This window comes from Chelmon rostratus, chromosome 14, assembly GCF_017976325.1.
Source record: "Chelmon rostratus isolate fCheRos1 chromosome 14, fCheRos1.pri, whole genome shotgun sequence".
NCBI lineage: Eukaryota > Metazoa > Chordata > Actinopteri > Chaetodontiformes > Chaetodontidae > Chelmon > Chelmon rostratus.
Window position 1 is genome coordinate 15,336,619 of NC_055671.1, and position 25,203 is coordinate 15,361,821.

The 25,203-nt window shown below is 41.9% G+C and overlaps 2 protein-coding genes across 4 annotated transcripts; both read right to left on the bottom strand.

Annotated features, from left to right (window-relative positions):
• On the bottom strand, positions 1-10,153 carry LOC121617162 (prenylcysteine oxidase-like). The gene is made up of 7 exons (XM_041952232.1): positions 9,806-10,153; positions 8,649-8,855; positions 7,829-8,003; positions 6,551-6,762; positions 6,047-6,187; positions 4,603-5,014; positions 1-3,788 (listed from the first exon to the last, which is right to left on the bottom strand). The coding sequence occupies exons 1-7, from the start codon at positions 9,912-9,914 to the stop codon at positions 3,539-3,541; spliced, it is 1,506 nt and encodes a 501-aa protein (XP_041808166.1). The 5' UTR covers positions 9,915-10,153; the 3' UTR covers positions 1-3,538.
• Positions 10,154-10,504: 351 nt separating this feature from the next.
• tcerg1b (transcription elongation regulator 1b (CA150)) lies at positions 10,505-24,101 on the bottom strand. Of its 3 annotated transcripts, none has more exons than XM_041951975.1 (21): positions 24,055-24,101; positions 22,526-22,769; positions 21,544-21,696; positions 20,778-21,060; positions 20,434-20,676; positions 18,420-18,479; positions 17,188-17,388; positions 16,743-16,849; positions 16,360-16,448; positions 16,084-16,244; positions 15,754-15,835; positions 15,426-15,561; positions 15,195-15,284; positions 14,963-15,081; positions 14,704-14,854; positions 14,287-14,451; positions 13,344-13,526; positions 12,818-12,997; positions 12,575-12,658; positions 11,828-11,928; positions 10,505-11,302 (listed from the first exon to the last, which is right to left on the bottom strand). In XM_041951975.1, the coding sequence occupies exons 1-21, from the start codon at positions 24,099-24,101 to the stop codon at positions 11,101-11,103; spliced, it is 3,081 nt and encodes a 1,026-aa protein (XP_041807909.1). In that variant the 3' UTR covers positions 10,505-11,100. The 3 variants fall into 3 exon arrangements, 2 of the variants coding, with proteins under 2 accessions (XP_041807909.1, XP_041807910.1); XR_006007370.1 differs by lacking the exon at positions 10,505-11,302 and adding an exon at positions 12,371-12,453; XM_041951976.1 differs by lacking the exon at positions 18,420-18,479 and having other exon boundaries at positions 24,055-24,094.
• Between the last annotated feature and the right edge of the window lie 1,102 nt (positions 24,102-25,203).

Sequence of the window (25,203 nt, forward strand, 5' to 3'; positions counted from 1 at the left end):
TGTTTTTATTCCGTTAACAGTCAGAATAATGCATCATGCATTATAAACGGCTGCATTATTTGATCAGGCAGATGAAAAGTGTTGAAACATGCGGAACTACATTTGTAGAGGGACAGCAGTTAGGTCTACCTGCTCGCCTTCATCTGAACTTTTAATCACATCTCATGAGCTTCATCAGTGGGTGGAGTCTGCTCAGTCTGTGGTCTCCTCTGTTTGTCTGTAGGCAGTTTATGACTGTCCATAAGGACTCTGAGATGTCATTTAAAGCTCTGCAAACAGCTAGCAAGTGAAACATATGACCATCTTGTAAATTCAATACATTAGCAAAGATGAATCCAGAGGTTCTCAACATTTTTGGTTTGTGACATCTCTCTCTCACAAACACACAAAGTCAGTATCCAGCTGAGGCTCCTTATCACGACTTAATCTCTATGAATTGAAGATTACAGAGAAGTCCAAAATAATAAATATGCATTTATGTAGAAAAACTTGTGACCCCTCAGATTCATCTGGTGGCCCTTCAGAGGGGCCTGACCCCTACGGTGGGGGGTAAAATGCTGCTTACACACTGATGCATCAGTAGTAAGTCATCATATATAATAATATTAGTGGACATTTTTACTGCATAACGCATACTGTCACTTTGATTACTTCAGGAGGATTTTAAATGAAGGACCTTTACTTGTTATTAAGTATTTTTACACAGTCGTATACATTTACTGAAAGATCTAAGTACCTCTTCTACCGTTGCCCAACACTCTTGAAGAATATACAGACCATGCTTTTATTCTGGGCTATTTTATTTTCCTTAAGTCTAAACTTCTGCTTTTTTCTTTCCCACCGTGCAAAACATCCACAAGGTCGAGCATGAAAGTTCATTCTGACCTTGAAAATAGTAATTTGAAGAAACAATCTCAACTTAATGTCCACTTAGTAGCTTTTTGCCCAGAACTTTCAACTGTTTCCCACAATTACAAAAACATTGAAGAAAGACCTGCTCAGCTGATTGCACCCACACTTTAAGGACTTCTTGTTCATGTTGGTGCAGAAGTTTAAGATGACCTCCAATGAGAATCAAGTTTTTAACCTTGTTAGCATGTCCTTATGGTGTTTTCTAAAGCCAGCAATGGCCAAGTCCAATGGCAGCCTCACAACCACAGATTCAGACCGCCAGTTTCATACATCACACACCTGAAGGACCAATACTGTCAACGTGTGGGGTGAGGCTACTGTGAAACGAGGGATATCAGGGAAGACAGGTGTAGCGATGAATCAGTATTTTGCAAGTTCAGTTTCACTACATTCAAAACGATGGCAGAGACGTGTTTGCTTTTTGGAACTGGTTTGATTCCAGTTGGTTTCCAGTTCGAACATGTGGCTGAATTACTCCTATAATACCACTTGACCACTGTGTAGCGTGCACTAGCAGAGTAAACAACAGGCGAGTGGAGGAGTCGTTAGCAGAGGTAGAGATGGGGACTATTTAGATACACTCATACTAAATGAAATCAAAGGTGCAGAATTACATCCAAGCCATTTTGAGGTGTTAAAGTGTTTTTCTTTTCATGAAAGATTCATCTTAACATATAATTTTGATGAACAGCGATGAGTTTTATGCGTTTAATCAATGCAACCATGAATCTTAAACATGAAAGTAGACACAATCCCACTTTTGTTCCATTTAACTTGGGCTTTTCAGGAACTTGCAACCATATTACACTGTTTTCTTTATGCTCAAGTCAAGTCCACAAGGTGCTGTGGATGAACAGAGCCATCTACACGTCAACTGAGCAAACTCAAATTGAAGGTGAAGACTGTGCGATGCAAATGACAGTTTCAAAAAAGCTGGTAAACAGACCTTGAGCTGGGATTGTTCTGTCAATCCACAACATGGTCCCATAGTGCTCATTGTGTGTATTTGTTTTACATCATAACATGAAGGTCCAACTGCTACAACTATTTGACTGTTCTACGTACAGAAGCTGATGCTGAGAACGCTGAATTTAAAAAAAGACAGTTGTTAAGAGCCAAAGATAGCCAGCCTTCATTTCACCACCAGAATTTCTGACGCCATCATGGCGTTTGGAGAATTTAGTCAGATTAAAGGTTTGTGGTGTTTTCCTTTCACATGACACAATCACATTATCCAACAACTGAAGCACTTTGGAGTCACAAGGTTTTCAGTTTTTCTAAATCTAGAAATCTACATCAGTCCAAATCTGCTGTTATACATTAGAACCTGTTATAGAAATGAATAAAACAACTAATTTCCAAAAGTCTAATGAGGATAATGACCAGTCAATGGCTTCTTATCATATTATCACACCATATATTAAAAATGGCGGATCTCAATGAGGCTTTTGTGTCATCATCACCACCAGCTGCTCCACGGATCTGACCTCTGCTTTTATTTGGTCCAGTGTGAGAGTTTGTTGGCTCCATTCCCCCCCCAAAAAAAATTCTTTCCGCTGGATTATGCAACAAAAGCAGCAGGAAGGGGACATAATAAACAGTCTGATGAAAGGGGCAATAGAGCATAGCACCAGTGGCCACTACCATGAGTCACTGAATAATGATTTTAATTTACAAATGAGATCTCCTTGGTACAGCTCACGCCAACAGCAAGTCCATTAACAGTCCTTAAATTTATATTCAGTAATAGCAGGACTGCAGTTGTTTTTGAGTATATGACAGAGTCAGTTTGTGTGCCTGAGGGCAGAGTTGCTGCACTGATCTGTCTCATATCTCATAGCTGTTAAAGCAGCCATTTAAAAGTATCTCTTTAATGCTCTCAGTCTCAATTCTCGAGCGTTTTCTCGACTTTGACGCAGCAACCCAATAAAACAGCTTCCTAACAGTCAATTCACTTTCTGCTGAGATTAAATATGAGCTGGTCTCTCCCACGTTCGCTTGTTTTCTTTATTTCTTCGCAAAGGAAAACTGCATGCAGTTAAATTTTTTGGATGAAATCACTAATTAACATTAGCAATCAATCCACAACTGATGCTGCAAAATGCTTCATATATCTGCGATATCGCTGGCATGGAAAACGACGCAATCAGCGAAATCAAACTGGCCTTTGGACAATAGCACGGTGCCACAGTCGCCTTCAGTGCAATTGAAATGAGTTGATTTGACTCTAATACTTCTTCTTCTGTTTCATAGTGTATGTTTCAGTTTATTTTGGATACAGCGGGGTCAGATTATGGTCATGTTCATCATTACCCTCCAATGGATAAGCGGTACTGGATTGGTGGATATTTATCATTAATTCAGGCTATTATATGTATATAATAACATATTACTTGGACGTGTCTCTAAAAATACTGGAGACTTCTCACAAGTCAAACTAAAAATTAAAAGTTTAGTACCCTAATCTGAAAATCCAGCCAGAGACAGTCGGAGACTTTGAATGTGTGCACATATGCTTTGTGTTGCTAGAAGATACAATTACCCAGAAACCCTCTCTCTGCTTCCTTAAATAAAGACATATCTGAGTAACTCTGCTGAGGCATGTTTTGGTTTTCAGTTGACCAGGTCATAGTTCTGTCTTGATCCTGTGCATCAGATCTTTCTGGTCCACCATGTCCGTCTGTCTGTTCCAGCGGTGGTAAGCCAGCAGGGCGATGTTCTTGGCAGCCACTGAGCTCATCTCCATGGCGCTGCCGGCCAACTCGATACCATTGAGGTAGTAAAGATTTGGGTGGAGCTCCACAGGTGGCAGTCCTTGACTGCTGCCGTAACAGGGGTAGGCCTGCCACTCTGTCACCTGCACCGAATAGTACGACCTAAGATTGAGAGGTACAGTAAAAGCGGAAAGTTGTTACTTTGCTTTTAAAAATCTCATCATGTCATCAAGTTTAATAACTTATTATAATGTGCAGACATCAGCCTTTTAGATAGATGTACAGCAGTGTTGCTGTACACATGGTAATGTCTGTCTGTCGACAACTCAGGCTCCAGCGTCTTGAGTGTGAATGTTTGCAGTTTTATTTCATTTGTAAACTAACTGTGTTTACCGACAGCAGTTTTACAAAGTGTTCCTGAGTCCATGTAGTCAACATCCTTTATACAATCATGTGTTCATAAATCTGTGAACCTCGCTTGTGAATGACTGAGCCTTTCCAGGATGGCCCTTTCATACCCAATCATGATGCTATCACCTGTTACCAATGAACCTATTTATCTGTGGAATGTTCCAAACAGGTGTTTTTGGAACATTCCACAACTTTCCCAGTCTTTTGTTGCTCCTGTCCCAACTTGTTTGAAACGTGCTGCTGCATCAAATTCAGAATACGCAGATATTTACAAAAATCAATGAAACTAATGCGGTGAATATACTGTCGTTGAACTGGTTTCCAGTGAGCATGTGTCAAAAAGGATAAGAAAATTATTGCATTTTGTTTGATATATTTTTTAAACGGCGTCCCAACTTCTTTTGGAATCAGGGTTGTAAATACTCTGGGAAAATGTGATGAGAATTTTTCACTATTTTCTGGACCAAATGATTAATTGAGAAGAGAATAGTCACATTATTCTGTATTGCAGCCGTAGTCAATATCATGATTACTTTGGCAGGGAGTGGTGGACTGAGTGGCTGACCTGAAGAGCATTTTGAGTTGCATCTTGTCCAGAGGTTGTGGAGAGAACACTTTATAGACTCCAGCCTCTTGTGGCTGCTTACGCCGGAAGCCCGCTGAGATGTTGACGGGACAAACACTCGCCACGCTGTTGAAAAACACATCGGGCGTCTCAGTTGTCAAGATGCTGGCAAAGGGGAACAGGCGGGGGTCCGGGAAACCAAAGAATGAGGTGTTGAGGTAACCATGGACAATGGTTGCTACAGTGCTGTGATAGTTGCCGGGGAGCTGGTCGAAAGGAGGGGTGAAACCCTGGAACTGGACTCCGGACCTGAAACTTTCCTGGAGCGGTGTCGCCAACACTACAATGTCATACAGCTCGGATCCAGGCCCTGCTGCTGTGGTGTAGCTCAGTTGGTACTGGGGCGCCTCGGCTGTAGGGAAAATACACAAAATCAGTGTCAACTACATGATTCTGACACAAATTCATCTACATCATTCCACTGATATCTTCTGGGAAGTATAATCTAGAAACGTCCAGCACATTTCTCATGTATCAAGATGTCCGTGCCAACAGGCGAGTGTTGACACACTGGAATGATAAATATGCATTCATCAAACGGTAAAGAAAGCACTGTTTCATACACAGTTTTTAAATGCCAGTGTGACATTTTTTAAGTAGATACAGATCAATCAGGAACATTTGTTACATGGTTTTTCACATAATTCACTCATTCTGCTGTAAATCACACAAATCATGGATTAAAATGAAAGAATCCACACTTAGATATTCTTATACTGTTATTCAACATGAGTCTGGGATGCTGAATGTATCACAGAGGTTCTTCAGGGACTAATTATGTCCTTGACAAACCCACTTTCAGTTAGAATGAACATGTTCTACAGCTGCTTTGCATTTTGGTCTACCGAGGCTGTAGTCACTGAACAAACAGTTAAAAAACAGTATACCTCAAAGCTAGAAGGACTTAGTACTTTTAGATATCCTGTAACCTGGATGACTAAAAATCTTACTAGACAAACTGCTATTTCTGCCTCTAAAAAATGTTTCTTTTAGTTTGATTTAGAAAAAGTGTATATCTAGTGTTCTCATATCACAGTGTTCATACTGTATATATATTGTAGTATATTCATATCTATCTCTTATTTTTTATCCTAAATATATCACCCATTGTATATAGGTACTTCTGGTTGGATGCTAACCTGCATTGTCTTCGTACTTGTACCCTGTGCAATAATAATAACGTTCAATCTAATCTAAAGTTGGATCTAATTCAATTGCTAGAAATGTCAAATGATCACGGCCTTTCTTTACTTCCATACTTGTGTCAGCCCCAGCAGTGCAGCTTCTCAATGATTAATGATTCATTGATATGTGGAATATTCCAGTTTGTTAAATACTGTGACACCTGACATGATCCCGCTCAGCCAACATCGGGGTTAAGCACCTGAGTAGACAGGGGAGATGGAGCTGACTTGTGCTTGCAGCAGGTTAGCATTGGCCATCTTCAGCAGGCCAGAACACACCAGCTTGTTGCCTCCTTCCACCGCCCACAGGTTGTTCTGGGCACCGGCTAACGACACAGCGCCTGTAAAACACACTCACACACTCACTCACAACAGACAGCGCCAAGTGCTATAAACCAATTATCAGCTGCCCACACACTTTCCTGTTCTCTCGCTCCTGCAGGCCACCCTCTCCTCTCACCTTGCTTTCCTCTCGTCTATTCTTGACACCCTGCTACTCCCTTCCTCGAATCCTGCATCTCTTTCCTTTTCCTTTCCTCTCTCCTGACCTACATCAGCGCTGACGTAGATGTTTGGCTCTTAACCGGCCCTAATTTCAGCACTGCAGCCTCCCTCTTCCCACTCTCTTCCCTGTCTCTTTCCTACTCATCAGCCCCTGGCTCCCTCCTCTTCTTCTACTGCTCATTTCTTCACACCCATCTGACCTACAAAGGCGGGGATGCTGACGTTCTGTCCGTAGTTGACCCTCATGACAGGCGCGATGACCTCGTCGATGAAGCGCTGCGACACGCCCAGCTCCAGAAGTGAATCAGAGAGCGGCCTCCGGGTCATGTTGATGAAGCCGCTACCACCGAGAGAGTTCAGCAGTTCCTCCACCGAGCTGAAGGCGTAGCCGTGAGCCTGGTACTTGTAGATCCTATATTACACACCCAGAGAACAAATGGCTCATTATTAATTGTTGCTCATCTTTTTCCTCATTCCGATTTGAAACTTCTCAGCAATTATTTGTGCATAACATAAAAGACAGAGAGACAGATACAGGGTGTACAGGTTCACTGTAGTTGATTCAGAGAGTAGGCAAGAAAGACAAAGCGATACAGAAATAAATAATTTCCTGAGGGAGAAAACAGAACTTGGTAAATGGTGATAGTGGCAAAGTGCAAATCTGAGCCTGGTTCATGTTTCAAGCTAAAAACTGTGCCATGCTAACATAACTGCAGCAAAAAGATTTGATGTGCTGGCCAGATGTGACAGAACTTTCATTACAGAGGCACTTCAAAATTTCAGGCAGATGGTTGTCGGTATTTTTACTGACCTCATGCTTGTAAAATCACAAGCTGGCTGGAGGTTTTGCAGTGATTATGGCTGCAAGCATTAACAAATAACAAATAACTTAGCATAGGCTTTTCCCATTATATACCTATACCTGAAGTAATTGTTTTTATAGTCTATGACTCACTCTGACAGAGTGAAAACAATGGTGGCAAGAAGAAGGTTTAAACCAGAAATGGCTTTGCTGGATGAGTAATGCACACTTACCTAGCATCTTTAAAATGTGAAAAAATACTTGGACCCTTTTAAAGCAGCTCCCTGTTTTCTTCACTATCAAGTAACACTACTGACTCCGGAAACAGGTGGGAAGAAAAATGAAGCAAACTGGACGGGTAAACTGCAAACAAGCTCAGCATAGCCAGGCTTTCTTTGCTCGAGCTGGCGCCACAAAACCTAAAACCCCACTCAGAGATAATGGGCATCACGATGGTAGTTATCAACTTTGTTAACTCAAGTTTTCTTCATCATCGCATCATATGACTTGCACAAAATGGACCAACAGAGAGTCGGACATCTGCAACAAAGGCATGACACTTTGATACAGGAAGATAAATCAGTGATTCTCTGCACCACAGCTACATCCTGTGAACTACCCAGCATGCCAAGCAGCTGCAAAGATATGAAACAGGACATTAATATTTCTGGCTTACCTCATGAATTTCTCCATAATTTCCTCCACCCACATCTGCAGGCGTATGAAGCTGATGCCGTAACGCCACCACAGCCGGAATAGATCCAGCAGGTACCAGTCTGTCTCCTCCAGAATCATCTCCTCACCGTTAAACACGGCCGTCTTACCTGCCACGCTGCGGCGATACTTTAAACCTTGAGGAGCAGACACATAGAAACACACAGGACAAACACACACAAATATACACAAGGAAGAATTTTATATTGTGGATTTTTAAAATTAATTTGTCTCAATCAGTAGTGATGCAAGAAATAAATAAACTTCTTTTTCTCTGAAACTGCCTGGGCTTTAATATCTACCTAAAATGCGCCATAACAAGATCAGTCATGTGGTCTTATTTATTTGGCAGGGCAGTGAATACTGCATGCAAAAGCACAATGATTTGTCTTCCAGAGCCATACAACTCATTAAGCTCAAACAATCAACCTTTCTTTATTGATGACCACTCTTCCTGCTCAGCTTACATTTGCATGGAGGCACAAAATGAATCTGATCAAGCTACATACTCATCTTCATTCCCGTTACACAGGATCTCTATATTCTCCATAAAACGTACCTCACTGTCATCAGGAAACCTATTTGCTTGGCCTGAACAGATGTTTGACACTGAGAGTCTGTGCTGTTCCTGTTCTGTAAATACTGAAGTGCTTGCTTTAACTCACTTTTGAACAGCATGCAAACATGCATCCTTTCCATTAAAAACAATCAGAAAAGGACAGACAGCACTAAAACAATCCTACGCCTTTTAAACCTTGTGGATGGTGTGTGTGTCAACCAACCAAGCTGCTTGACAAAATCCTGCATGTGGAGGTTGAGGGAGTGAATGATGGAACCTCCAGACTCGTAGTCATTGTGATTGACAGTTACGGTGGCGAGACGGCCTCCGACCTCGCCCTTCTCAAACACGTCCACCTGGACTTCAGGGCCAAAGTGCTGCCGCAGGAAATGGGCTGTGGCACTGCCTCCTATCCCAGCTCCGACCACAGCTGGAGAACAGAGGATCAGAGCCAACGGCAGAGAAGAAGCGTGAAATCAGAATGTGGTTCAGAAGAGAAATGTGTTATAAAACTAATGACCATAAATCATACATAGTTGTTTATATCCGTGTGGCTTCTGGGTGTATAAAGACATGCATGTGTCGCAAATGGATCAAGATATAAACTAATCGAACTTATGACTAAAAAGTAATATAATTCCCTGTTATTTGGCAGCTTTTAGTGGTCACTCATCATACCTACAGACAGAGGAATGCAGATGAGAAAGGCTTTCCAATTAATGCTGAAACAATTACACAAGATGATGAAAATATGTATTAGTTGCAGCCCTTGTGCCAATTCTTGTTGCTTGTTCTAGCACACCTGATTTTTAACCTTACCTTGGAACATAACCTTGTACTGCCCTTTGGTTACTTTAGGACTTGACCTGACTTTATCTTGCACCTCAACATGAAGGCTCACAAGAAAAAAAAAAAAAAAGCTCACAGTAACTGTACTGAGGGTGCCATCCCTATAAAAAAGATTTAAATGTAAGTCATATAACATTCAGTAGGGGGGTCTCACACGACCCATAAACTCGAGCTGACTGCCTTTTGATTTTTATCTTTATTACATGGACAGTATCTTTGGATAAATGAGGCAACACTGGCTCCATTAAAGTGTCATAATAATAAAAAACATCAATATCACAACCAACTTAGCATACAAAATATTAGCTGCCTGCATACATAGGCCCACAGGAATACATGTTCTACAGAATAACATCTAGGAATTTGCACTGTCTTTTGTGTGTCTGCTCATTAAAACACAATACCTAGGAGTTAGCTGAGTTAGCTTGATGAACATTACAACCAAGACTAGCTTATAGCCCTCTGAAAGTGGGCTAACGAGAGCTAAATTCAACGGCTGGCTTTGATGTTTCAACATGCTGCTTTCCTTGCCTATTTTAGAAGGCGGAGCTCCGTCGACGTGAGCAGATCCCGCGGGGTCACCGACAGCCGACCAGGCTGACAGTACGACGGCGAGCAGCGGGACAAAAGAGCCGCCCATAGCGGCGACAGAGAAGAGGTAACCGGGAAGAGAAGAGAGGAGGCGCGCAAGTGAAACACAGCGACAGTTAATCCGGCACCTCACGTTAGCTCCTCTTCTTCTCTTTCCTTTAAACGGACTGTATGTTCAGAAAAATCTCGTTTACATATGGGTTAACTCTGTCGCTAGAAACACACACTTGCGTTTTGAATGCGTTCAGGATACTGCACAAAAGACGGCCTGATGATCATGATGCTGCATATCAATTCGCCAATGAACGGCCAACATCCGGCAACATCACGTGATCTCAAACGCTGTTTGTTTTCACCAATCACAGCCATCTGAGCAGGCCCGGCAGTTCATGAATGGGTTTAGCCAATTTACAGTACGTAAATTACTACAATTCTGTTTGATTAACCAAACACACTGCTAATTTAAACATGGTAAATTGTATTGTTTTTCGCAAACGATACATGTTAACATAAAAATCAGTTAAGGAGTTTCTTCATTTGACTAGTTCCACTGGATCAGAGCTTCCTCCTGAAATATTTATAGGGGACTAAGTGATGTAAGATTTTAATTTATAAAAAAAAAATCCACAAGACGACATATTGAAAAACAATGGAAGTTGCTTTTATTCATTCAACAGTGAAACTGCTGCGACATCGGAGTAAACCACTGAGCAGAAACTAACATTCACACTGAGCCGCTGAAACAATGACTGGCACAGTGGAGCAGTAAGGCTTAAGGACGCCTCAGACACATGCACACACTCACTTGTCCACGCACCACACACGCGCGCAAACGCACGCACACAGACGCACACTCACACACACTCATTTCGTTTACATCAGCTATCTTACACCTCTGTGGCTGCATGGGCAGCAGCCATATCACTATCCCTCTCCCTCTAATGTGGTCAGTCAGAGGTGAGGGGTCAAGGGTCACCTTTAGATCAGGTAACCTCTGTTCCCTGCTGTTGCCTTAAATGCAGGGCTATTTCAGGGCTAAGAGGCGACATAACATAGAGACCTTAACCGTTCATCTCTATGGTACATCTGAAAGCAACATCACCGCCCAGCAATAACACTGCGAGGCCAGCCATGGGCCTGGAGGGCGGGGTTCAGGGGGTGTTGGGGAGGTCATGCTCTGGCCAAAGGGAGGGCAAGGAGGAGTAGGGCACCGGCAGAGAAGATGATGTCATTGGTCACTTGGTAGAGCGTCTGGTGGGCTCAGAGGCGGTGGGGGGAGGCGGTGGCCCGCGGCGGTCTAGATCTTCAATGTAGAACATGATGAGCTTCCTGCGCTCCTCGGGGACACACTCCAGAACGAGGTACCGCTTGTCATTCTGAAGGATCTTCTCCACATCTTTCAGATGCTGCTCTGACTCCTGGATGAGCTTTCTCGACCTGGGAGAAGGGTGGATATGAGACAGGCAGGACGTTAACACTATGAACAGTATCCTTCTGCGTCTGGGGGAAATTTAAGTACAACTTAGTTCCTGTCTATTCATGTAATACAATTTCTACTGTCAGACTTTTCTTTGCAACAAGGTCACTTTAACTCAAATAATATGGTTAGGGGTGAAAAAACGTCTCAGTCAGTCTATAGGTGACACAAGATGTGTGCCATATGACAGTTTGCAGCTTGTCTCCACTCAAATGCTAATCATTTATCAAAGCTATGAGGCCAAATTTCATACATATATTTGAAAATTTGTCTTGGAACCTGGCTAATATAATATAAAATTAACTGAAACTTTATCTAAGATGGTGTAAAAACTGGATTATGACTATTATTTGGAGTGGAGTTATTTGTATATATTTTCTATCTTTAATGTTTCTGGGTTGCAATTGTTTCAGTGCATGTATACTGAATCCATGTGCAGGAAAACAATTTGTAATATTTTTCATTTTTAAACTGAGTGTACAGACCTGTATGTGATGAACTTTGTCTCCTTTAGCAGGGTTCTGAAGTCAGCTTTGGCTGTGATGTACTTGTCTTTGATGTAGTCTTCAAACTCCCGCTGTCTCTTCTACAGATACAGATGAACACATCCAACACCATAATTCAGATAAAATGGAGATGCATTCAATATGAAACTGTTACAGCCTAATTAAACTCACAACACCACAACACCTCTAAGACAGATACAAAAATATAACCTACACCCTTAATCAATTCAGAGCTGGGTTAGGATCTTGTGAAAGAAGCCAGCTGATGTAGAGTATTAGTCGAATGAGTTCAGTCAAATCATCTTCGTGCTGACTGAAGACAATTCTGAGGAACTATAGTGTATTTTTTTTGTTTGACCTGATCAGCTGGTCTCACAGGTCTGGAACACCTTACAGATTACTTAAGGTCAAGACTGGTTATACTTGAGATAAGGTTTTGAAAGTAAACAGTGGCTGTATTGAGCTGGAAATTGATTTAATTTTAACAAGGAAAGGTTGAGGACTGCTGTCATTTTTACTGACCTGGCTCAGCTCAGAGAACAAACACGTGTAGTCACGAGTTGCTAGATTTGGTCTTTCTAGATTGTTGTGTTGGTCTGCCCTACCTGATAGAGGAAGAGACTCACTAGAGTCACAAAACTCAGTAAATTATTGTCAGAAAGTGACTTTTAGCATTCTGTAATTACAAAAGTAATTAGGTGAGCAGTTAATCATTAAAAGTCTTACTCTGTCACTGGAGGAGAACTTAATACAGCGAGGGTCCTCCTTGATAACCTTCTTCACCTCCTTCCATGTGGTTGTCAGAGTGATCTAAAACATGAACAAAAAAATCTGCCAATAAGCTTACAAAATGAACAAGGGATCACTGAAGAAAGTCGATCAAAATAGAGTAATAGAGTATTTTCTTTCCAGCCACACTGGTTATATGTGCCCATTTAAGACATAAGCAAATAGAGATTGAATCATTACCATGCTGGTCTCGTCCAGCAGCTGCCTGAAATGTTCTTTCTTTTTCTTGGCCAGGGCTTCTACATGCTCGTTGAACAGCTTCTCCTTCTCCTCTCTCTCTAGCAGTGACGCTGACTCCCAGCGATGGTCCTTCCGCAGGTTACGACGTGTGTCTGACCATGTTGCATCTGAAGACCGTACCTGAGGAATGAATAAACAGAAAACACTTGAAATAAAATAGAAATGTAAATGTCATTTAATGCTCAATGGGCTCAAGCGCAAGTTTCTGGCAATAAGTCAAAATACAAAGGCACAATTTAGTCTTGTGCGTGCCATCATGCATACATTTCTCCGATGTTTAGGAAGTGCATTATGATTATCCACGCGGTTACAATTGGGGCTATAAAATCTCATATGTTTCTACAGGGGCTCAGAATGGTGATACAACTATGCCAATTTGTATCAAATCTTGTGAAAAAGTGAAAAGTGACTGGTGATGAAGAACAGAAGTTTTGTGGGGAAAGAATAAAACTGCTCAACATCTCACCATATCTGACATGAGAGCTTTGAAATGCTGGATGGCCTCCTCCCTCTTGTGCTGCTCCCTTTCTCGGTCGATCTCTTTGGTCTGCTCTGATCGGGCCTTCTGCACCTCCCGCTCCCTCTCTCTGAGACTGGCTTCGATACGAGCCTGCCGCTCCAGCTCGCGCTCCTTCTCGATGTCCACGCTCTGTGGAGGATGACACACATGGTCTGCATCAGTTCCCTTTGTCATGTAACATCGACAATGAGGACTATGCTCACTGCAAAGGTATTTAGTTATTAAATGGCTGGAAAGAACTACTTAATTACACCTCCTTGGTATAGTTATACGAAGGATGCTGATACTCATGTTTTTTACAGGTTGAGTAATATATATATTTATGTAATATGCCTGATTTCAATTGAAGTATCACAAAGAAAAGAAAGTACTGTTTTGGATTTTCCCTGACAATGTCTGTGTCATCTTTATCACCGGCAATTGTTGGCCGTTTCTGCAGCTGACATCAGGAGGCGCTTTGACTCGTTTTTTACTCATCAGGAATTTATTGCCTCTATGCTAATAAAATGCATTACATGAGCTGCCAGGCCATGGTTGAACCGGGCCTCATAAACAGTTTTAGGGCTGAATAACTCCAACAGACATGCTATAAATGGACTTGAAGAAGCTTGCCAGCTTAGCAACAATACAGTAAGACTACAGACAACCCAATGCCTAATAACACCTTAATACCATAAAACCTTCTGCAGAAAACACTCTTTTCATTAGAAATAATAATTATAATAATATCTACCTCCACTTTTTCCAAGATAAAATATTGTCTTATATTTGGGCCAATGCAGTATTTTTAGATTGCTGTCTGGCACCAAGTTTTCTTCATACGACAACATATATTATATTTGAGAAAAAAAATAAAAGTGCCATCACCTTCCTTAAAGAGAACGCCTACCTTGGCTTGTTTTTCCATGTACTGTTTGAAAAGTTCTTCTCTGAGTGCCGAGCTCTCCACAGCTTTGTACCGCGGGTCAGTCTCTAGCCTCTCTTTTACTTTGCTCCACCGCTGGCTTCCCTCCATGTGCTGCTCACTGAGGAGATCAAAGAAGTCTTGCTTCACCTGGAAGCAAAACACACACACACACACGACACACCCAGCGACATATCAAAATTAATTAGAAATCTGTCCAAAAACCATGGTCACCAAGATCACAGGAGCAGATGGTATAATCTCAGTAATTGGCTCAAAGGCACATCAGCAAGGCAATGAGAGCTTGCAGAGATCAATCGACTTCTTTATCCTAAAAAACACCACATTCTTGTTGTAGAGAGAAATACTGTATATTGATATTTGGGTGCATGTGAGTGAGACCTTCTCTCCTCTCGACTTGGAGTCCTCTTTCTCTCTTTTCCTCATAGCAGTGATGAATTCCATGAAGATAGCCTCCCTGTCCTTCATCTTCTCTATTGTCTTAAATCGCGGGTCTCGGCCGTGCTTTACTGCAAATTCACTAAATGTTGTTCTGTAAAGATTTAAAAACATCACAGTTACAAGCACTCTTCACCAAAACAAAGAAAAAATATTACTTACTATGTAAAATACTAGTAAAATAACTGGCCTGTCCCTTTACCTAGGTGTGAGCTTTGCCTCCTCCATCATCCTCCTGAACTCGTCTTTGGCCTGCATCAGCTTGTTCTTCTTCTCTTTCCTCTCTTCCTCCGCTCGCGTCTTCACATACTGATCAAACACCTGAAGTGAACATAATCACAAAACTATGACTGAAGGATTTACGAAAAAAAATAAAGGCCAGAAAGTGGCACAATAGAGTGAGAAAGTGAGAATGAGTAACAGTGAAACTGAACCTGTTTCCTCTCCTTTGGATTGAGCAGAAGGTAACGTGGGTCAAACACAATCTTATGAAGCTCTTTGTCCCAAGTTGAGAATGCAGACACCTACACGGAAAACAGACACCGACATTAGACTGAGAGCTAAATTCAACACAAAACTCATCACACTGTAATGAAAAATGAGTAAGAACAACAACAACCTCTATGTTAAAAGATGTGGAAACTGCAGCATAAAATCTGTGTTACCCCTCTCTCCAGCAGCATTTCTCTGAACTGGGTCATCCGGGCCTCTAGCGGCACTATAGCTCTTTCTCTGGCAGCTCTGAGCTCTGCCTCCATTGCTGCTTCCTTCTCAGAGTCTGCTTCCTTCATTTCCTCCTTCCTGTGAGGGTGAAACCACAAAGGTCAAAAGAGGTGGAGGGAATTTGAAACGGCAACAGAGACACAAAGCAGAAAGTAAGGCAAAAAAAAAAAAAGAGAAAGAAAGTGAATACATATTTTTTAGAGGGATGAGGTGACTCCTAAACTTTTGCAGTACTTTAGCATTAGGTAAGGGGAGACACGCATGACTTACTTTCTCTTTTTGGCTTTGGTTGGCTCCTCATCCTGATTCTCTTCAGTCGCAATAGCTAATTCTGGCTCCTCCTTATTGATACCTGCGTACAAACGCACATACACCAAATAATCAATACACACACTGTAGTGTACAGTGTTTCAGAGTGACCGCAGCACTTGTATACATACATTTCTGTGGTCTCTTATTCTGTGATTTTGATTTTGTGATAGCTTCAAATTAACAATGCTACCAACTTAACAACAGCAATTAGCTTGAATGTCATTATTGACAAAACCAAATGTACTCTGTCATGTCACAATCGGTGGCTGCATGTCAGTATGTTTGCACCTGTCTTCTTGCTGTCCTCCAGGCCTCTCTTGTGCGGTGGCTCCTGGATGTGTTTGTCAACGTCAGCTCGACCAACCAGCTCCTCAGGCCGGTCCCACATGGACAGCCGTGTTGTTGGGTTGTAGAAGAACACGCGATCATCGCCTGTCCATACCACACACCTAGAAATTGACAGACATGCACGCACCCAGTGATAAGAGGAGGAAAGGACGCATTAGATTTATTGCGGTGAAGTGGAGGGGGGAGATGATGTGGGCTGTGATGTGGTATGTGTACCATGGTGTGCCAGGGATAGGGTTGGTGGCTATAGGCCTCGCTTTTTGAGCTGCTTTTTCCTCCTCCGTCATCTCCTCTTCTTTAGGCTCCTTGATAAAGAGAGAGAAAAATCAGCTCTCACCATTACTATAATATTTATACTGTTAAACATCTTATCATCTATATTTTTTTTAATGATTTGCAAAAATGTGTGACATTCATTATAAACCATTATACTACACTTACTATACAGTGTATAGAATTTCTTTCATTCTGAGATACTTAAAATAATGTCACCCTTTCACAAAAGGCTTACACAATAGTGTACTGTACTAAAAATCGGAGACATAAAAAATGTGTTTTTTATGGTGTTGTTCAACCAGGTAATTCGACTCTTCACGTACATCCTTTTCATTATTAGTATTTTCTGTTTTGTTCTGCTCATCCTCCATCTCCATTGCTTCAGCTTCCTCCTGGGCCAGACGCTCCTTGAGCTTTTCTGCTTCTTTTTCTGAAGACAGGGAGGCGGAAAGAGCAAACACACAGAGTGAGGCAACTAAAAGTGGTGTAGTGTAGCTTGACAAATACAGATTCTTAATGAATTTGATTAATTCTGGCAGTTTCATGTTCAGTTTCCATCAATGTTATATGAAGGGGCGCAAGTAAATCTTAGGACAGCTAATCTGGCAACAGGGTTCTAGTGCGTTTACCTGTGCGTCTTACTGCTGAGTAGAAAGTCAAAAAGGGTGAGACTTGTGCTATGAGAAACCAGCCCAAATCTAGTGGATCATCTCACCGTGTCAGAAAAGCTTGTGTGTGTGTGTGTGTGTATTAGTTAGCAGCACCTACCTTTCTCCACTAGGGCCTGTGGTTTCTCCCAGGTGGACTCCAGTGTTCGGTTGTTGTAGTAGTACGTTTTCCCATCAGCTGTTTTATACTCCGACCACTCGGGGAGCTGCAAGGATCCGGCCATGGAGGCAGGAGCTGCTGAGAGAGCCAGCTGTGGATGCATCATGGAAACTAAAGGCGGGCCCATGCCTGGAAGCATGCCTGTCATTAGTCAGAGAGGAAGGAGACAGATGATGATTGGCTGAGAGTCATCTACGTGTCGAAGACACTAATAGTAGTTGAAGTGGGTTATACTTTAAAAAAGGCATTAACTTATGCATCAATTTGTGAAATGTATTTTCCCTGGTTCACTTGCAATCAAAAATGTGTGTTATCAAAACCAGAAGTAAGACAGAGAGCTCCACAGGCTGAACAAGACTCACTGCAACTTAAAAAGGGCTGTCCCTGTAACTATTTGCCTCATCATCTAGAGGAGTACATTATTCAGATGAGTGTGTGAATAAATATTTTGCTCAAGTCTGAAAGATGTCTTCACGAAACATTACTGATTGACAAAAAACACAGGCCACATACACAAACAAACAAAGCAGTGACCACACACACAACCATGCCACAAAAGAAGACAACCACATGACCACAACATGTAGCCCTAACTGCTATACTACTCAATCACTACAAGGCAACAGCAGCTCGCATTATGGGGACTGGCCTAACAGAGATGTTCTCTGTCCCAACTACACTCACCAACCACACACCAAAGTCTTGGCCTAATCTAACGATTCAGATACTGATTTTCAAGTGTCAAGTCTCATTTAACAAAAGCAAAAACAATTGAGTCTTTACCTGACAGTTCCTGAGGACAACGCACAAGCAAAGCGCATTCATCATGTAGTGAAAGCTGAATACCCTCATGATAAAAATGTACTGGTGATGTAATGTATGTGGTATAGGTCTTTCATGTCTGTCCTTTTAAATCAGAGTAAACACAGTAAACAGAGGAAGTCTGTAAGTGCAATCAAATATTAGTTGCTTAATAAGAATCAAGCTGTACGTTCTGCAATCAGTTGGAATGGAGGAAATTTCACTACTGTACACCGGATGGATAATGTTCACAGCATTCACCACCATGCCACTGTTTTAGAGTTACCATATGTAACATATGACTCATGTAAACATCATTCACTACCATGCCATCTACTGTAGGTCTGAGAGACGAGCGGCTGGGTGTTTACCGTTGGCGCTGGGGCCTGCCTTTACACAGGGTGCACCTACTATCTGCATCATTGCTACACCTGCAAGAACAACGGACAAGCAAGCATCTGGTTGAACACAGCAGGACACTAGACATCAACTACCATGGTGTGTAAGAGTTTGTGTGTGTGGCCCCACTCAGACAAACACACGCTCAATTTTGGATTGTGCATTACTCGTTGTGTTAAAACAGTTACTCAGTCTCTGAAGACGTTCATGTGCTTGTGAATATTTAGAGACGTGAGAAATTAGCACAGTGTACACTGGGTTTACAAACTAGGATTTATTTGGAGGCCATTAATACAACCCTGATTCCCAAAAAGTTGGGACACTGCGTAAAATGTATGTAAAACAGAATGTGATAACAGGTTCCAGAGGAACATGTGCTGCCATCCAGATGACATCTTTTTCAGGAGTGGCCCTGCTCACTCCAGCAAGACAATGCCAAGCCACATTCTGCACATGTTAGAACAGCGTGGCTTCGTAGTAAAAGAGTGTGGGTACTAGATTGGCCTGGCTGCAGTCCAGAACTGTCTCCCATTGAAAATGTGTGGCACGTTATGATGCACAAAATAAGACAACGAAGACCCCCAGACTGTCAACAATTAGTGTCCTCATTTCCAAAATGCTTACAGAGCATCATTAGAAGAAAAGGTGATGCAACACAGTGGGAAATGTAAACTTGTCCTAACTTTCTGGAATGTGTTCCAGGCATCAAAATAAGAATGAGTGCATATTTATAAAAAAAAACCAATACAGCTTATGAATTTGAACATTAAATATCTTGTTTTTGTACTGTATAAACAGAACATCAGATACAAATTATTTGCAAATCATTGCGTTCTGTTGGTAGTTGCTTTACACAGTGTCCCAACTTTTTGGGAATCAGCGTTGTATGTTAACAAGATAAAAAAAAAGCACATATGAAAGAGTGAATGCATAATGTTAGAACACAACAAATCTCAGCGTCAATCAGGAAGCACTCAGCCTGACTGTCAGCTTAATAACCATCAGCCCTAATCTAGACCTAGTCCCATCTGCTACTTCGTCCACAAAGAACACATTAAACTGAGAAAACAACTACCCGAATAATCTTTTTCGATCAATTTATGACAAAACGAGGTACAGAGAGAAAAAGGAGGGAATCAAATAAGACACACAAGAGAAGAGGAAAGCAACAGATAAAACCTTGAAAGCAAACACGGAAGACTAACAGGAGCATTTAACATTAGCCTACATTTAAATTTCAGACACTGCACTCAAGACTTGTTGTTGCATGACCCTTAAACAAGACATGGCCTGACAAATGTGCGCTGACTGAAGGAAATAGTTAGCCATGACCACAAGACATCTAGTGGGAAGTCTTTTAGAGACATGTAACATTTACATGTATAATTATAATTTACCAAATTTCCCCAGCTGGTGATTAACAAAGTTTATCTTATTTTATGACCTGTGAGTGAGTGCCACAGAATAATCCCACGCTATGTTGGTGTTTCAAGAACAGCTAGAGTTGGAGTCCACCAGCTACCCTAAATTTTTGTTATCAAAAATGAACCCATAAATGCTGAGTCAGAGTTTCCACAGAGACTGGAAACTACATGTCAGATGTCACAAAGCCTTTACAGGGCTAAGAAATTCACCATTCTGTTGGAACTTTCTACATGTCAGACTAAAACCAAACTTCTGAACAGCAGTCCGACCAATTAGAACTTCAATATAGTTTCCAGTTTCTGTTGTAGGACTTTTTTTTACTGGATTCCAATATATTGTATAGCTGTTCCTATTATTCTATCAACCCCCTGCTCTTTCCAGTGGAAACATCAGAATAGCAAATACAAGGTACGTGAAATTAAAATACAAATTCTGTTGTTTCTCAACTCTAACAGCTACATGGGTGGCACAGACTACACAAAGAAGCCTTTCTTATTCTATATATAGTGATGGCACCTAGACATGCTGGGCTGTTTCCCGCTCTTAGTTTAAGGTTCTTACCTGGTAGTGGGATGTGCATGCCCGGCAAGGGCACCCTGAAAGGTGGCACCATGACGGGGGGGAAGGCAGGTATGGCTGCGGTGGGCTGGGCCACACTGTGAGGCAGGGCTGCAGGCAGCAGAGGCACGGTCTGCACTGCCGTAACAGGTGATGGCACCGTGGAAACTGTTACCACAGTGACTGGAGACACAGCAACAGTTGAGGTCACTGTGGCAACAGGGTTCAGGTCTGCTACAACAGTGGCTTTTAGGAAACAAAAAAACAAAACAAGTAGATTTAGTTTAGCTTTTTGTGTGTGTGTGTGTGTACATGTCTGTATGTTTGATATAAAACTGTGTACTTACCTGCAATGGTCACAGAGGGGGAGGGGGTTGTGGTGGAGTCCGGACTGGAGGTAAGTGTGCGGGAGGGGGTTGTGGACGGGGCTTGGGTAGGGGGGGCTGCTGCTGCCGTGCTGGCTGTAGTGTTGACACTACTTGAGCTGGCAGCTGCAGTCACCCCGGCACTTGCACCCGTCCCCGCAGCCCCAGCTACAAGTAGAGGGTTGAGTTCAGACTGCTGGATGATCTTCACACCATCCGGTTTACTCCACGATGACTCTCTGGTCCTGGCGTTGTAGTAATATGCCTGTGGATAATAGATGAGAACACCTGTTACTTGGAGACAAACAGAAACTAGAATATAAAGTTGTTATTCATCATCAACACCTGTAACAATAATAATATAGCATTTTTGTAATAATGTGATAGTCAAATTGGTTAATTATCCTGACACTTACCGAGCAAGATTTCTCTCCAAATTACTGATATTTACAATGCCAGCCCAATTCTTCTCAAATTACTTTCTCATATTTCCCTGTCTGTTACAAATGTTACAACTATCACGAGCACTTATATATAAGCAATTATATTGACCGTGAAGTTGCACTTGCAGATTTGCATATCACGGAAGAGGGGACTATTGTCCTTAGAAGAGGCTGGTCAAGTGTCCTTCTAATTTATTATACATTTAGAAGACTGTAAAATCATTAATTACTTCTGCATGCCTTTCCAGGCTGCATAAACCAGTACAGTGACCCTGCTATGTGCTTACGTTCAACTACCAGCTTACCTTCCCCTCTGGTGTTTTGTTCTCTACCCAGATCTCCTCTGTGGGGTTGAGTGGAGGGGTTCCAGATGCAGGAATGGGGGGCATCCCAGGAGGAAAGAGCATTCCTGGTGGAGGCGGCAGGTTTCCCATGGGAGGGGGAAGGAACGGAGGTCTCTGCAGCAAAAGATAGAGAACCAGCATTCAATTTTCAGACTGTAAGGAGTAGGGCTTTGAATATAAATGACCCAATAACAGTCCTCCCTCCTCCAACAAAATGTGACTTCATTGTGTATTGAAAAGTGGCCAGTCAGACAAGCAGTCGACTATTTAGCCTGCAGCCTGTACTTATTGCACCTCTGAATTCAAAGTAGGGAGTTTGTGCGTCAATAGCGTATCATTCAAGAGAGAATCACACTGCAGAATCAATTAAGAAAAAGGTGGTAGCGAAAGAGATGTTTTATATTTCTCCTTGATTGTGTTTAGTGTCTGTTTGTGTGTGTTTAGTGTGTTTGTCCTTTGCGTTAATACTGCTGTTATTCATGCCAGACAGGACTTAAAGCTTTCTTTGTGGTCAGTTTCTTTGCAGACTCTGCAGGCCAGACGGCTGTGCCACTGATTGATGTGAATTCAAAAACAATCTGACAATTATATCTCTGCTGAAGGGTTCATCTTTTTCTTTTGGACTTCAGACAAGCATGCTCATTTACCGTTAAGGTATTTAACTAATACTCTTGACCAGAGGACCCTGAATATGAAGAGTTAGACTGTCTGCATTTGAAGTAATCAACAGTGATGCACATATCAGTAAGTGCACTACTATTATTCTTGTGAAATTACAATAAATGTGGGTAACTCAAGGGAAAAAAGGGCAGACTATACAGGTAATAGCCCCATTGTCACTTCTCATACGGAGGATGCAAGTATGATACTGGCCTACGTAATGTGTGTCAGACACTTACATAAAGAAAAATCTGCATGTCATACAAGAATGGGAAACAGTTACCTGTAGATGGGGGGGTCCCATGGGTGGCGGCATGCCTCCTGGAGGTGGGATGGGTGGCATGTTGGGGTCAAAGGGTGGGCGTGCAAATGGGGGTCGCGGTGGGGGTCCCCTCATCATTCCAAAAGGGGGTGGCGGTGGCCTAAGGAGTGGTGGTGGGCCTCGTAACACTTGAGTCTGGGCAGGTGCAGATGCAGGTGCGGATGCAGGCGAAGGGCCGCGGAACCGCACTGCCTGCTGCGCCATTCTAGGCACACCAAAACAATATCAAGTTACAATGTTACAGTGTTCGGTGGCAGATCACAAAGTAGCATTAACAAAAACCCTACAATATCGACACTTTGATCAACAGTAACATGATGATACACTAACAAACCTGCATAAGACTGCAGGTAAATCTAATGCTTGAAAGTACATGTAACTACGTGTGAAGCTGGATACATTAAAGAAAGGACATGTCACACTAACCATATTCATATTATATTTCCTGAATATCACAATATCTGCTTGGTACAGAAATTTTCAAATTGTCAAGTTGTCGTTCATAACATCAGAGTGCATGAGTGCACGCTAAAGAAATGTATTAATCATTCTGGGAGGAATTCAGCTCATTGATTACTCTAGTGCAATTTAAGGCCTCAAAATTATGCGTCACAAAATAAAATTAATTCGCACAATCAATATTCACAATATCTGTATACTGCAAGTCATGTAAAATAGCATTATGAGGTACTTCCTTAACAATCCATAAAGCTTTTATTGAAAGTGGATGTTTACTTTGAAGGAGGGTGCACTGTAAGCCGAGATAGTTTGGCAAATTACTATAAATACGTTATACTGTAAGTCTGCGTGTAACCATGTCGCCGCAGAAACGCGTTCTTGAAGATGCAATAACACTGACGTGGTGATGTTTGCTTAGGAGCCTTTGGGTCTAACGTTTGTATGATATGTAGCTCTGTAGTGTTTACTATTACACATGTTTAAATGTTGAGTTCTTCAGGGTGATATCCCGTTGGCTGTGTAAGGGTACATACTATGATCGTACACAAAATAAATTACTCAATCGGTGGATCTCATGTATAACGAACTATGCTAACATCAAGGCAGTCCATTCAAAACACAGAATGGACGGAGTTATGTGCTCCTGCCTGCTAATGAATGTAGCATAGCTTAGCTAGCTGGCAATTACACATTAACATTAATGCGCAGAAAACTCAAGGCAAGAGTTATGTCTGTACACAAACTCGGGGCCTAGTGAAGTATGCAGCCCGGTGAAAGAGGAAAGTATCTATCTGTGTTTGATCTGACTGTCTGTGTTTACCGCGTGCCACGAGCGAAGACCAGGGACGAGCCGCTTGGCAACACAGGCTAGTTAGCTAGAAGCTAGTTAGCTAGCGTGGCTACATTCACAAATAAAACCACCGTTTATCACAACCTCTTCACCAAAAACAACGCTGATCAACTTCGCATTACATCTCGCTTTGTCCCTGAAAGTGCACTTTATTTCAACACGTTATTTGCTATTATCTAACCTGTTGTCGCCGAACCCGATAGTCTCGGTCTCTGCCTGGTCCGCCATTACAGGAAAATGTAACCGCTCTCTTCCTGAAAACGCCCCTAAGTGCATTCTATTTTCCCTATTCGCTAAACTTTGACGACAATCATAGCGCAGCCCGAACTCTGTGAGCTCTGATTGGCTGACAATTTTCTCGGGGAGGTCTGGCCAAGCATCATTGGTACGCTTGGGTCCTATTTTTCATGATGTCTTTGTTCCATTAGAGTGCAGGCTGTGGTGCATAATAAGTTGGACTTATTAGTGAGTAAGTGCACACTCCGTTAGTTGTTGCTCCTCCTCTTGTAGTATACTGCTGGTATTTGTGTGCCCACGGCTGTGAGAAGTGGTGGAAAAATAACTGAAGTCCGTACTTAAAAGTAGTAATAATCTACCACACTGGGCAATCTGCTGCTGTGTTCAAGTTCTTTATTATCATATTCACAACGATTACAGTGAAGCAATCGTTGGCAATGAAATTCTTTGATCTTGGGCTCCCTCCAACAGTGCTTTTACTATAAAAATACTTCAAACATCAGTTCGAATCTGAGACATAAAATACTGCAGCAACTAAAACATATCAATATAATATTATATAAAATATAAAAGAAAATCTAATACTGTGATAGTCAGGTGGAAACTGTAGTGTTCAGAGTAACTGTAAAATGTATAGGCTGTAATGTAACGAGTTTGTGCAGTAATGCAGCAAATACATAGACATAAGCAGACCAGATTGTAGACAGGTGTGTACACAAATATAAATACTGTGTTGGATAATAATATAGCCTACTGTGATGGATTAACAGCTTCTAAACAGGTATTAAAATAAACAATAACAATTTAATGTGATGATAACTGATGACACAGAGGAGGTGGAACTCAGTGAGGTGGATGTGCAGGCACAACAGAGAAGCCACAGTAGGGAAGCTTATGAGGAAGATGAGGAGGGTCCCAGAGGTGGAGTGCAATGTCAAACACAGTGATCAAAGTCTATGATATAAAAGAAATAAAGTGACTACAGTATGGGAATGGCAGTACAGTATAAAGTGACATCCATGTATGAGAAACAACACAAGTTTTTTTGTGTGTGAAGATCATTTTATCAAACTACTGTTTCCACAAGAATTTA